Raw genomic sequence first — 16,157 nt, forward strand, 5'->3', positions numbered from 1 at the left:
TAACCCTCGGAACAGGTTCCAAATAGAAAAAGAAGAGGATATTGTAGTGGATCGTAATAGCCAAAAAACTCTTGAATCCTTCTGAGGTTACCAGCATGAGTTTGAACCTTGATGTCTCGTCCGCGCACCATTGTTTCAATTTCATCGCCGACTATTATGGCTGCTACTTGTGAAGCAGTTGGGAGACTGTATTGTGGTTGATTAGCAGGTCGCTTTCTAATCACCAAACTACACTCTTGCACATCTAGTCATTGTGCAAGCTGGCGGAATACATGGATAAAAAGATTATATCGGTGCAACAATTATTGTAGCTTCAAAACCAAACTTTCATGCAGTTGTGTGTTCTCCAACATCCTATTTTGTAACTCATGCTCGGTATCGTATATATATAGTTGCAAGAAGCATGGCCGCGTCCCTTGATCCGGATGAAATCCTCCTATACTGTGGTACATTGATCCTTGAGCAGGGAATGTATATATACCATGACTTGTTGTAGCTAATTGTTCGTCTATGTGTACACCGCACGAAGTGAATGAAAAAACATGATTATAACCACGAATGTGTTTCCTAAAATGGTTCCCTTCTGCAGAAGGGTCTAAGAAGATTTCAAGTAATTCCTGAGGAGCATTTACTTGGGGCAAAGAGACTTTTCCTCCGTTGCAACACATGTCAAATGTCTCATGGTAAAACAGACGTGCATTACAGTGTGTATATGTCTTTGTAGTAGGTAGTGTAGTTTGAAGCACTGTTGTATTCTCTTGAAAATTTCGAGCACAGTTGTGGGATGTTCGGACATGGTGTCTAATTTCTGCACTTGCATAGGTAAATAAAATATTATGTTATAGATTTCTTTTTCTATATGTGCCAATAATTGTATGGTTAGGTACTCAGATAGAATTCATTAATTATTTCATACTATTTTAGATAGTGAAATCAAGAGTGAACAATGAATATATATACAACTTCTAAATTGAGGTTTGTTTTTTGAAAAATAAACGTAATTTTTAAAGATGTAGTGTCTTTTTTCTAGATTTTTCTGTTGCCTAAACTCATATAAGATTGTCAAAGTTTGAAGTTCTAGGTAATATATAAGGTTAACTATATATTTAATAGAGCAAATTTTTATTCTGAGTTATACTGAAATATACAAAGAATATTTTTAAAATGATATGATTCTATTGTGTTTTTGTTTGCTATTCAATTTTATGAAAGTTTTGAATGTTGCCCAGTAATTTGTAATAATTTTAATTTTATTTTTTAAATTATTATGATAAATTAACGATACAATAAAAATTTTGTCCATTAAAATTTCATAAATATTTTTTATGGTTAACATGCATGGTGTACTTTTATTCCCTAGTTACTATAACGACGTTAAAATTTATTTTTCATCACTAAATGATATTATGTGTTTCATGGTTTTTGCTATTGGATAACAGTTGTAGTAGCATTTTTTTAGTTAGTACTTAAATTTGTAATTCATTAAAAATTTTTCTTGTAACTCATAAGAATGTATACACTGTTATCTATGTTTTTAATTTGAGGTCTACATTATTTAGTTACCTATTGACTTGTAACTTTTAATATAATATTTAGTTTTTTTTATTTTAAAAAATTAGAACTTAGAACACATTATGCCATTAGTAAATTTTACCATTTATTAAATTCTTAATTTGTTAATGACCTTATAATAAAAAGGACCCATATAATTTGTACAATTTATTTTTAAATACATAAGATAGGACATCAATATTTTTTTAGTATTTGTTAATTATTATTTTTGTGTTTAAATTATTTTGTTTTTGTTCAGTTTTTCTCTTTAATTTTAAAAGATATATATTATTATGAAAATTTTATTATAAAGTTATTTTTATTATTATTAGTTTCATGAATGTATCAACTATTTTAAATGTTTTATTTGTTAAGTATTTATTTTATGTTTTTTTATTAAATTCAAAATTTTGTTTACAATATATAGTAAGTATAATTTAAAGAACAATACAGATAATAAACGTAATAAAAATTCATTTGTTATTATGATAACTAATAAGCATAATAATACAATAAGTTTAACTAAACACATTTTATATAGTAATGTATATTAATAAACTTTATATTTATTCAATATAATAAATCTTTTTAATGATTATTATATAATGATGATAAAATATTAGAAATATAAATAGAATACTCACCATTCATATTTGCATGACTTTTAGTATTGTTTGTAGTTGGTTCATAAGAAGCAATTGGTTGAGAAATTGAATTAGTAGTAGCAATGATTTTTCGACGTACACCTATATTTAAAAAAAATGTAAATTTTATATGTTATATACTTTTTTTGAAAAAATAATAAATTAGCGCTTAGCAATAAAATAAAGCGCGTTAATTAAGTTGGTTAATTTTGTTAATATTCTACGTTAAGAAGATTTAATGTGCAGACAAAATAACTTATATTGATGTATTTACATGTTTAAAGCATATAAAGATACTAACTAGGGTATTTATTACTTGGACCAGTTCCGTTATTATGTATTTTCGTACCTATATTTTTAAAGAGCAATATAGAAAATAAGCATAAGTTAAACTCATAAGAGAAGAATTAATTATTATAATATTAGTTAACTTTGATTGCGTGAAACAAAATATCGGTAACTTTAATTATTTTAGAATTAATAAAAAATTAGTGCTTAGCAATAAAATAAAGCGTGTTAATTAAGTTGGTTAATTTTGTTAATATTCTACGTTAAGAAGATTTAATGTACAGACAAAATAACTTATATCGATGTGTTTATCTGTTTAAAGCATATAAAGATACTAACCAGGGGATCTATTACTTGGACCAATTCCGTTACCATATATTTTCGTACTTATATTTTTAAAGAGCATATAGAAAATAAGCATAAGTTAAACTCATAAGAGAAGAATTAGTTATCATAATATTAGTTAACTTTGATTGCATGAAACAAAATATCGGTAACTTTAATTATTTTAGAATTGATCTATATTTCTTTATTATAATACAAATAGTTTTTTCTATGCTTCTATTATATTTTTTATAGTATTTTTTTCAAAGGTTTGAATCTCGTCCATTAATATTTGAGATATTTTAATTTATTTTTTTAATTTTTTCCCTTAAATTGATGATATGATGAGTATTTCATCAATTAAGACAATTAAGAATACAAAAATATATTTAAAAAATAATTTATTTATTATACTGTAATGTATTCTTGTTTTTTTGTGTTTACGTTGATAATAAAAGGAATTAATCTTTATAATAAAAAGAATTAATATGTATTTATGCAGTGCTTTTTTAATCATAAGAGATTAAAAATAATAGCTCTTGTAATTTTTTTAACCGTTATATTTATATATAAATAAGATATATTCTAATTTTATTTTTAATTGTTTAAAAATATATATCATTACCAAAGTTCTAAAATCATTAACTTATTTTTAAATTATTTTTATGGATGAATGATGTTTGAAAAAGTTGGATATCAAATTTTTAATGTTAACTTCATAACTTTATATATTGATTGATGTGTTGTTTGATTAAAAAAGACACTGCAGTATAATTTCGTGATATATATATAAAATAAACTTTGTATAGTAATATTAATTTGATTAATTTTGTTACAGAATATCAATGATAGAATAACAACTAAGTATATTATTTTGATTTCTGTTACTTGTGGCCGTTCTATTGTCATGCGTATTTTTGAAAAGTAAAATATAATTATTAAGAACTAATTCAATTCATAACAAAGAAATTTAAATTTAGTTATCGTGTTACCCGTAACAAATTGATGATAGGTGGTAGCTCTGACCATTTGTCTAATTGTAGTCAATCTTGCTATCCCTATGTTTGTAGTTAATCGGTACCTCCACCTATGTTTGGCATTGGAGTTGGAATTGGAGTTGTATCAGTTGATATGGTAATTTATTTTTCTTGTCGAATCATCTCCCGATAACTTCTACGTCTTCTAGCTAGGTGTTGTTTTTGTTCTTCGATCATGTTCTATCTTATTCGCCTATCATAATCTGTCCAAGTGGGTCGACATTGACGTGACTATTGATTTCGTGAAGTTTAAAATTTCTGTCTCTGTCTCTAAAATTTCAGTATTTCGGTACCTCCAAAAAGTAGGGACACAGGGGACTGAAATTTTTAGAGATGGAGACTGAAACTTTAATAACATTTTATACCCAAAATACTTTCATTTCAATTAATTAATTCCAATTTTACATTTTGTGCAAATTAAATTAGAGTTTCATTCTTGTTTCAATTCCTGTCTCCCATTTTGCACCAAACAGAATACTAAAATTTATTTTAATCCCTGTCTCTTAGTCTCTGTCTCTCAATTTCAGTCTTTCTGTCTCTGTCTCTCCACCAAACGCTACCTTATATATTGGTATAGATTTGATTAATGAGTGCACTTTTATATGTAATTTTTTTAAAAAATGTATATTGGACATAAAAAATATGTAAACCATGTGTTGTAGATTTAATTATTCCAATAACTTTAGTTAATAATGATTTATTTTTCTTAATAATTTAAATACTATTATCTCATTGAAATTGTATCTCCATTATATATTGGTATAGATAAAGGCAAATAATTAAATAATACATGTTCATGTTCAAAATATGAATCTAATGATTACTTATTACCTATAGTTAATTAACTGGTACATAACAATTCTTTTTCTATTAATCGACATTTAATAACCTACAAAATTAACTTCTCACCAAAAAAAAAAGTTTAACAAAAAATAACAACAATAAACAAGTGTCTGGGTAACAATAAATTGAACTGACTATATGTACTCGACATCTTTTATTTCTATTAAGCATACAGCACTTTCTTTCTATATAAACAAAAATAACCTAATCTTGACTTAATACCCTCACTAATAGTTATATTATATATATTGATTTTTTTGAAAACTAAAATTATATAACTAATAATATCATAAATATCAAATATTATTTTTAATAAAGTAAAAAACAAGAGACAAATATACATATGCCTATATATAATTTTTCCCTGTTTTACTAATTTACTGAAGTAACGAAATAAAAAACAATTTTAAAATAAAGTATTATTTTGATCTTGAATATGTAGTGATTAATTAAAATATGAAACAATACATGTTCAAATAAGACATGTAAAAAATAATTACTAGACTTTGAGTTCAACTACCTTCTTTTTCTTTCATGTTACCAAACTTTTATATTACTATGAATATTTAGTATTTTAATTATTTTTTTATTGTTTCTACCATACGTAATAATATATTTGTATATTTTTGCACGCAAGTATTATTCAAGTTAATGTAAGACTCTCATCCCCTAACCACGTTAAGAAATTAAATTACTAATAATATATTTTATCTTCATGGATTTATTAACAAAAGCTATTTGGTCTGTGCAAGATAAAATAAAATAAAAAATATCCCAATCATCCAATTTAAAAATATTGTTCTATAAATAAGATCTATAATGTCAAAGAGAAAAATATTGATTCAATGATATAAATTAAATGTTTCATGAAGAATTTTTTTTTTAAATTAATATGTTCGTGTCAATAAAAAATTTTCAATATGTGAAAAAATATTAAGAAATTAATATTGTCCATACCTCTTCAACCTTAAGAAGAGAATGACGTATTGGAATAAAAATTTTGTCATTCATAGCTCTTTCTTAGCCATAGTTTCCTTAAAGGAGGAAACACAAATTTAATCATCTCTCTTAGCCATCTTTATCAACTACTTCCTCAATCTCACAATTTGATACTTTAAAATCTTCAAGTTGGGCCATATTTGTAGCTATAGAGAATGGAAAGAGACTTTTCAAACATGGACAATGTACAGTCTTTTACATCTAACTCTTCCAAATTCACAAGCAGGCCAATTATATCTGAAGAAAATAGCACACCGGATAAAAAGGCACGTTTGTGAACTAATAGCTTCTTCAATTTGCTAAATATATTGTTCTGAAATCGGTCATATCATAATTCTTTTAGCTCAGAATACTTTGATAGATTCAAATTCTCGAAACTACAAAAACATACCTGTGTACGTTCAATAAAGTTTGTAAATTTATAACTGTGTGACTAAATGTTAATGATATTTAATATTACTATATTTTTTTTACTATTAAGCTATGTTTTTGAAAACAGAATACTAACTAGAATATACAACAAAAACTCACAACATGCCAAAAGAAGAATGCAAATTCAAAATGGTCAAACTGTCATGTACTTTTAGAATAGCAGATGTTATTTTAATCAAATTTTATTTTGACCTTTTTTTAGATGATTGGAAATGATGAAAATGAGAAGGTAGTGAAACTGAAAACAATGACCATTCATTCTTATCTATGCAATTTCAATATATTCATGTAAAAGTGTAAGCAACAAATTCACCGACTTGTAATAACTTATATCATAAAATCATAAATTTTTAATATTCATGTAAAAGAGAAAAAAAGAAGGTAGCCTTTATAAATCAATGTTAATATAATGTTTCATGACATGTTAATATGATTTATAATAAGGATTTATGCCCCTTAATTTATTGTTTTCATTTTTCTTTAGTTTCGGGCAAAAAAGGGATAACTAATATAATAGATAGTAATGAAGTTTCTTTTGTTTTTTAAAGTCACGAGTATTGTACAGCAACATTAGTCATCTTGCATCCAATTTAGAAAAAACAAAGCAAATCTAATCAATAAAATAAATCATACCTCATCTTCAAACATGTTTTTTAAGGTTCCATTCAAGTCTCCTTTCGAATAAAATTCTTTACTATTCTCTAGTGTTAACACTTTTTGAAGCTTTGGAGTACTTATTATACTGTTCCCCGGAAATACTTCATGTGAGCACATTCTCTAACTACTACATCCTCCAACATTGGAAACCTTAAGAAGCACTTTTGGGAGCAAAATCTACCGAAACTTGGTAAACAATCCAACACCAAAGTTTCTAAAGAGAAAAATGCAATGTCATTTGTTATCTCCTCTCCCTCGCTCTTTGGATAATATTTCCACAAGTGAATAACATTGCTTTACCTTCATTACAGCGAGCTTGGCCAGATTTCTTGCTATATGAGGAGAAAATAAGTATATCATCCTATAACTATTGCAATTTTCTACTTCAAGATAGGTTAAATGACAAAAGGTAATAGAGGAAGGAACAATGTTTATCAAACATGAACATCCATCAACATATAAATATTCAAGAAGTTAGAGTGTTGAACAAAAATTAGAGTGTGTTTCCTTACGGACAAAAGAATATATGCCAACCAAAATTCCTATCAAATAATGGAGGTTTTCATAATACCTCTAGAAATTAGGGTGGCTACTCTTGTATGTCGAGCAAAGTAATAAATTAGATTATCACCAAAATAAATTACTCATTGAAATAATAAAAATTAGTGAATGAAGACAGTTTAATTATTATTTGATGATAATTTGATAGTCTAGTAGATTAAACAAATTAAATCCTAGTTTTAATTTTAATAAGTACTAAAAGAATGTTCATTATATTATGTTCTTATGAGATGCATACATATAAAATATAAAGTATCTTTTAGATAAATCGCAATGATATTTTGATATTTTACTGATATTAAAATAGAAATTAATTTTTTTAATTATTTTTAATATTTTATTTTAATTATATTAAGTATTTAAAATATTTTTTGTTATAATAAATAATAATATATACTATATCTAAATTTATTTTAAGAATATATGTTACGAATAAGACTGGACACGCTGACACGTAATGATATCTAGGTGTGTCCAAATATGTCCAAAAAAAAATTTATTTTTTATTAAGACACGATTTGGACACAACAGACACGCGTGTCGGACAAATGTTAGTGAGTGTCGTGTCCGAAATGTGTCCGACACGTGGACACGGCAACTCAGCGAAGTATCCGTACTTCATAGTGTGTGTATATATATATATATAAACAAACCACCGATATCAAGCATAATGCATGTATGGATCATATTCAGAAATTGAGGCTTGGTTCGATAATATTTTTTGTAGCGATGTTTGTATCGTTTTATGCTTGATAAATAAAAAATTATATATTTGTGTTTATAATTTTTAAAAATATTTAATAAGAATAGTTTCGTGATCCCCACCCCTATTTCTCCAACGTATCATTCAAAATTTTAATTTGGGGTGAGAAGCAATTAATATCAAATATTATAAATTAAAAACAAATAAAATTAATTAAATATAATTATAAATTAGTTAAGTTGTTTACTTTTTGGCTGATCATCTCTTGGTTCCATATATTTTTCCATGTTAATAAGATTTTTTTTTCAAGGCATGGCAATGTGATTTAGAACAAGGATTTATACCCTGACTTTATTGTTTTCATTTTTCTTTTGTTTTGGCAAAAAAGGGATAAGTAATATAATAGGTAGCCTTGAATTCTCGTTTCTTTTTGAAGGCACAGGTACTATACAACAAAGTTGGCTATCTTCATCAAATTTAGAAAAAATAAAGCAAGCCCAATTAGTAAAATAAAAACATACCTTATTTTCAAACATGTGATTTATGGTGCCATTCAAGTCACCCTTCCAATAAAATTCTTTACTATTCTCTGCTGTTAGCACTTTTCGAAGCTTTGGTGTGCTCACCCTGTCTGAAAAGTCCTTCATGCCAGCACATTCTCTGACCACTACTTTCCTCAACAATGGGAATTTTAGGAAGCACTTTTGTGAGCAAAACCAGTCTTGGTAAAGAATCCAACTCCAAAGTTTGCAAGGAGAAAAATGCAATGTCATTTGTTATCTCCTCTCCCTCTTTGGACAATATTTCCTCAAGTGAATCACATTGTTTTACCTTCATTACGGTCTGTATGAGGAGAAAGTAAGTTTATCATGTTATTGCAATTTGCTACCTCAAGATAGGTCAGATGGCAAAAGGTAATAGAAGAAGGAACAATGTTTATCAAACTTGAACATCCATCAACATCTAAATATTCAAGAAGCTCGAGATCGGGGTGAATTTACAGTCCTTCTTCCACTATAAGGTTTTTTTTTTTTTTCTATTTGTGGAGGTTTCAAAGCCCCACAAAAAGAATTGTGACAGTTTTAAAAACTCCCAAAATTTGAGGTGCCATGAGTTCCTTTGTGTCAATTTTTCACAACTCCCACAATGTCATTTAGTGGCGGTTTTCTATCCCTTTTATGGGGTTTTGTGCTAGCATTTTGTAGCAGTTTTTGGTTAATGTTTGTGGCGGTTCAAAACCCCCACAAAAGAAATTTTCCATTTTAAAAAAAACAGCTATGCTGTGGGGGTTTCAAACCTCCACAAACCTGTCAATATTATTCTTAAAATATTAATCTGGATGTTAGAATCACATTATTATACTAATCATTTACTATTTAAAAGAAATACTTAAGCAAGACATTAAAAATGTAAAAAAAAATTAAAATATTACATATTTAAACAAAAGAAATACTTTAAAACATCATCAATATAATACATTACCATTATTTTTCAATCACATTAATTACAACAACAAAATATTAAAAATAACATGTATTAAACATATAATAATTAGAGAACACTATGTACATAAATATATATCTCAAGTGAACTAGTGTCCAAACCAGTACTAACCATTTCTGATTTTCTTCTATTCTTTTTTGAATCTGCAGATTACATATTTTCTATTTCAGCTACTGAAAAACAATAAAGAAACAAATACAAAAGGCTAAGAATAATTAACATTAAAATTGAAAAAGGTACAAGTACAAACCTCAGAGATGCATGTTGTTCGAACTCATTTTCAAGGGTTTCAGATCACAAATCAGTTGCATTTACATGTGATTAGTGCTGAAATAGATGTAGGAGGATTATGCATTAGCATTTGACTTATCATTAAAAGGCAAATAGATGAAATTATTTATATGCCGAAAAATGCATAATAATAAACATTGTGCAAGTGACACATTAACATGTGACTAGTGCAAACTAATTAGCATGCTCTGTTCAAATCAAGATATCAAATTATCATAAAACTATGCAAGAAAAGTATTGTCAATGAACTGTTTTAGGATCCAATGGTATAACACGAAATCTAGAAGGGAGTAGAAGAGCATCATTAGCAAATGATTCATCAGTAGGTGCAAATACCAATTGAGCACAAGCCCAAATTGCATTTTCATCAACCCCACAGCAAAGCTGCCAAATCAAATTGCATAATAGAAAGTTAAAATAAGAATCACTTACATAAAAAATATAAAAAAAAAATAAGACAAAAAAGAAGTATATTGGCTATATTATATTATAAGGGAAAATGCATGACCCTCTATCCGAACTACCTCCAAGAACTGCACAAATTAAAGTAAGAAGTAAATTAGCATACAAAAAACTATATTATATTATAAGAATACTAATTAAGATTTAAGATTAGAATAAATTTAAATTAATACCTCCTCATGCTCAATAGTTTCGAACAACAAAAGCTGGATTGATTAGTGTCTTATAGACACGAAAAAAAAAAGGCAAGCCTATCTTTCAGAATATTCAACACCTTTAGCAGCTTCTTGCATGTAGATATTCCATTTCTTGCTTCCTTCATAGGGTTCTTGAATCCAACCCTGCATTTGCCACAACTCTCCTTGGTTCTTATTTGATTCCCTTCCTATTGAACATTTCAAACATTAATTATTGGTAAGAATCTTCAATTATTGAACCAGATCTAGATATTTGCTTTTGCATCATGCTATTAGTTTTTCAATGAAACCAAAATTTCTAGTCCACACACTGAAAAATCGAAATCATGTGAATGGCATAGCTATTTTGAAACTGATGATTTTGAGACAAATTTGTTTGCTGGTACCTCAATGAAATTGAGAGTAGAATGAACATCATCCATGTCCTCCAAGAAGTAATTAGCCAAGTGAAATTGATGACATGAGGCAAAACTCTTCTTTGTGCCGGTCTGAAACATAAAAAGCATTCAACATTAAGCTGTACATGAATTGAAGAAACTATTATAGTACTCAATTAAAGAAGAAGAAGAAAATGCTAACTATGATGCTAATTGGAAAGTACCTTTAACATTCTCTTGTGTTAATACTGAATTTTTGGTTTCTTGAAGCCTATTAGAAACAAATGCACCATATAATCAAGGAAAAGAGATTTATTACTTGAAGGATTTAGCTAAAATTCTTGGTATAGGGCCACTGATGTTGTTGTAGGACAAGTCATTGAAATTGATAATCACAAAAACCAGATAACCATAATTAGAATAAGAGAAAACTTCAAAAACAGAATTATTAATACACAAAAAGAAACAAAAGAAAAAGTTCAATGAATATTACAGAAAAGCAAGTTGTGTCATATTAGCCAATGATTCTGGCAATTCACCATTAAGACTGTTATTATTGATCCTCCTGAAAACAGTTTAAGCAAATTAAACTCTTGAGTAGTTAGACATCAAAATCAAAGACTATTAAGCTTCCAAAAATCTTAGCTCATATTTAAATTTTATAAATTAACTATTAAGAAAAATTTTACAATCAAAGACTATAAGCTACCCCACCCCATGTGACTCACTCTCTTCCTCATTCCTTCCCTCTTTATTTCACTTTCCTCTGTTTCTATAAAATCATCCAATTTTTCCACTCCTTAGTTACACTATTAATTACACCTTATAATGAACACATTTTATATCAAATATTTCTAACACGGTTACCATGTTTGAGTGTCCAATTAAATTATAATTGTACACTGAGCACAAATTGTTCTGTACTTTTACACTTTAAACTATGAGGTGTACAGTACTATGAACTTAATGAAGATTGAATCCTATTAGTAACCAAAAAATGAAAAGTTCCTCTGAAAGAAGAACAAAATAGTTATAAAAAAAAGGGGACCAGAAAAAAATGCAAACAAGCATCAAAGAGGACTAGAATGTAAAATTCTTTTTCAAAATATGAAATTTAGAATTTAAAATATTATCTAGAATGTAAAATTCTTTTTCAAAATATTAACAAACATAACATTGATAAGAGTTCTTCAGCGAACATTGCGAGCTTTCTCTTCCCGTCCTATGCCCAATGATTTCTGGGCATTTGCAATACCTTCAGGATCTGCAAGTTTATTAAGTGACAACCATATTAACAAAAGGGATCAAAATCTCAGGTTTTATGGGTATTTCTTCTACCCAGTTAACAAATACTTAATGTGCAAGATAACCAAAGTATACTAATCCAGATAACAGAGCAGGATTGTCACCAGTAATTTTGATTTTGACAATGATACTATAGACCTCAGTTCACCATGAACTCTACACATATCATGATATTATCCATTGCTGTCTATAATATTGGCATACTTGTAATCATTAGAGAGTTTCGAATAGATTGTATCATGTCATTTGTAGGTTTTATGGCAACCCCTATTCAGCTACTCTATAATATCAGTACTCTTTGATTTTTGGCTATTAAAACACTACTATTGTCAAATGCTAAATATGACACAAAAATCTCACCTAATCAATTTAAATTATATATAATTAAGATGCAACAACAATAACATGTTTACAATAATCAAGAGTTATCCCATTAGATAAAGTCAACTACATGGATCAAACAATACATCAGTGCTTTATCATAAATCATATATGCGTTTAAACTATTTATACTTAATTACTTTTAATAATTTCCTCCAAAAATTTATAGGTCTTCCTTTTCCGCTAGCTACAATACTACCCTCTGTAGTATAATACAAGATTCTATCATGTTCTCTATATCTATGGTTGGCATTACCCCAACTCTCTCTCTAATGCAATCATTCCTAATTATGCCTATTTCCGAGTGAGAACCCATCCATCTAAGCATAATTGAGAGTATACATATAAACTATAAAGTAAAGTTTAGCACTGAAGAAGAGATGAGATGACTTCAAGGCAATTAAGGCAGAAGGGAAAAAAAAATGGAAATACAAAATGACAAGGGTTCTCTCCTGTGTCCTTCCTGACTCCTATATATCACAGACATCCCTTCTCATTCTAGTACAGAGTCATACACTTTACCTGCACAAATTGACACGGTACTATTCTTAGCAAGCCCCTTTCCCCTTCTAAAAGCGATCTTTACAACTAAAGCCTAAGGGCCTATCATAAAGAAAAAGGTTCAAGTTAAGCTGTTAAGGGAAACTAGGATGCATAAAAGCTGAAGCTAGAAGAGCAAAAGGGAAGAAAAACTGATATGGAGCTATATTTAATAAAAAACCCTGAAAACAATTGGTAGAGTTTTGATTTTATGCATTATTTTTCCATTTAATCCTCAACTATGGATAAATGTACGTTAACTCTTAACATACCAAAGAATTGTGTGAAGATGCGGGTGAAGAAGGTCAAGTTGCGAGAGACATCGTATGCCTTGGCAGGAGGAAGAGGTTTCACCAGAGTGTCGATGCTAAAAACCCGTTGCAGAAACTGCATTACAAGAGTTGAATTATATTTCAAACTTAGGGACTAGAAAATTATATGTACAAGCAAGAAGGAAACAATTAAATAAGTGATTTAATTCTATAATATCAGAAAAGAAAACATAAAACGAGGCAGCATAACATCGAATATCATCTTCGTATACATAATACCGAGAATGATACCAAGTTAACAAAGCAGTGAAGATTACGAGCAATCCGAAGCTCTGAACCGATCACTTCACAACAATAAAATGAACGAATTGCATGCATTAGATTCATACAAACTTTTCCCACATTAAAAATTGCCGAGCAGTATCTATGTATAGATTCTAGACAACGGGATTCATGTATTTCAGTCATAATACCTAACTTCATAAAATTGAACATAGCTAACAGTTGACAAAGACAATCTGTTTCATAATAATGTTATCTTCAGTGGCTCCTGCACCCTCTTCGAGCTTCACTAAGCCCTCATTCTTAATTTTTATATCATATAAATGCTCCAAGAACATACAAAGAGAAACTTTCAAGGGAAAGACCATAGTATTATAAACCCTACTTGCTTTTACATTTTTAGTACTTCTTTCTTTCCATTTTCATGATATCTGAAACCTTAGTCATTTGCACACCAAAGAGAGAACTGAATATTATTTATCAGAATACCCTTATTTAATTAAGAAACATATAGTGAAACCGCTACTTATTATGTTTAACATTGCTAAAAAGATAAAGTAACAAATATCATGAACTAGGGTTGGTAATCGACAAGGACATGAAACTCAACTCTCTTGGAGGCGCCACATGAACAATTGAACGAATAGGTTCTTAACAAAGATAAATGAAGTTGTAAATTAATAATATTGTCTAACTTAATCATCATCATTATGATTTGTTCAAAATTTGACTAGTGAAATTGAAAGGAGAAGAGGGGGAAAACAAGTAAACCTGAAAATTGCGCTGGAAACTGTAGCGAAGCTCAGGGTCAATCTCGATGGAATCGTCGCCGTCGTGGTGATGCTGGTGGTTGGACTTGGAGCGAGGAACGTGCATGGTGGAAGTGCCATTACCGGGCTGGGTAGTGACTTTGAGCTTAGCATCTTGGAATTCTGATTCAGTGTTGTTGTCGTCGCCCCTCCATGGCGCTGACGTCATCAGCTGCTTCTTCCCCTTCTTCGCCATTTCACAATTCTGGATTATCCTTCTTCCCCTGCCACTTACAAATAAGATAAGATAAATGGACCTCTTTTGTTATTCTTTAAATTTCACAAATAGTTTTTTGGTTTCCATTTTTTTTTTGGTCCATGGTTACTGCTTTCTGTATAATCGGGTAAGAAAATAACCAAAATATATAAATAGAAAAATATAAATTTTAATCATCCTGGAAATATAAATTTTATTAATGCCTGGCTTCTTCATTTTAATCTGGGTAAAACATGTAAAGAAACCAAACACATATTAATATTACCTGAAAAGTCTCAAAACAAAAAGCATTACATACAAGTCTCATTTGCAATTTATATGTAAATTGAATTTACTATATTCGATTTAATAGGTTAAGTGTAAAATTGAGTTAGATAGCTTCAATTTGGTTGGTTAGAAATATTGGTTTGACTAGCACATGGTAATTCGTATCGATGGGTTTCAAATTATACCCATAGTCATAGTTGTAAGAACCGAACTGGTGATCAAACCGGTCAGGTTACTGGTTTACTGGTTCAACTGATAAATCGCTGGTTGAACTGGTAAAACCGGTTTCACGTAAATAAAAAATATAAAATACTAAAAATAGTCATAAACTTAAAAAATTCAAAATACATATCTTCAGTTCTTCCCCAACATTTTAAAAACAACCAAGTTTTTGCTCTATTATTGTTTTTTTGAGTTCCAATTGATGCATCAGGAGTTGATCCTTGTTCTTGAAAAGATGGTGTTTCTAATGGTGTATTCAGAAGCCATTCTAAAAGAATATGGAGTAGCAAAAGTATAAAACAATAGTAATCCTAAATTCCCTATTTCCTATTCCCTATTCAGCAAGACAGCAACCTTAAAGGCTTAAATAGTGTTAAATTCACAGCAACCTTAAATAGTTAAATTCACAGCACAAGCATATTCATAGTCTCAAGCTTTCAACAAGCATATTGATCCCAGAAATTTCAAGTTTTCATAACAGAACAGAATAACATAACAACATTAGTCATAACAGCTTCTTAATTTCAAGTTTTCAACAAGCATATTTAACACAGAACACATCAACATAACAACATTATTCATAGTTTCAAGCTTTCAACAAACATATTCATCCCAGAAATTTCAAGTTTTCATAACAGAATAGAATAACATAACAACATTATTCATAAGTCATAACAGCTTCATAATTTCAAATTTTCAACAATCATAGTCATAGAGCAGAAGTGCAGAACAGAGGAGAACAACATATTCAACTAACCTGTTTGACACAGCAGAAGACCAAGACGATGGCAACGGCGACGGCGCGGCAACGGCGAGGCAACGGCGAGGCAACGGCGACGGTGATGACAGACAGGGACGAAGCGGAGCCGCGGGTCTGTTCTGTTCCTTCAGACTTCAGAATGGGTGTCCGGCGGTGAGACGAAGAAGACGACGGCGGGCGGCGGTGGCTCGGTGAGTGACAGAGTGAGGTGAGGAGGTGAGGGGGAGGGGGGG

At 29.3% G+C, this 16,157-nt stretch overlaps 1 protein-coding gene across 1 annotated transcript; it reads right to left on the reverse strand.

Annotated features, from left to right (window-relative positions):
- On the reverse strand, positions 10,506 to 16,151 carry LOC107625535. Its single transcript, XM_016328188.2, has 6 exons — positions 15,922 to 16,151; positions 14,421 to 14,682; positions 13,368 to 13,482; positions 11,094 to 12,133; positions 10,879 to 10,980; positions 10,506 to 10,680 (listed from the first exon to the last, which is right to left on the reverse strand). Exons 2-4 carry the CDS (start codon positions 14,652 to 14,654, stop codon positions 12,060 to 12,062), a joined length of 423 nt encoding a protein of 140 aa, XP_016183674.1. The 5' UTR covers positions 14,655 to 14,682; positions 15,922 to 16,151; the 3' UTR covers positions 10,506 to 10,680; positions 10,879 to 10,980; positions 11,094 to 12,059.

Source organism: Arachis ipaensis, chromosome B02 (genome assembly GCF_000816755.2).
Source record: "Arachis ipaensis cultivar K30076 chromosome B02, Araip1.1, whole genome shotgun sequence".
Taxonomy (NCBI): Eukaryota; Viridiplantae; Streptophyta; class Magnoliopsida; order Fabales; family Fabaceae; genus Arachis; species Arachis ipaensis.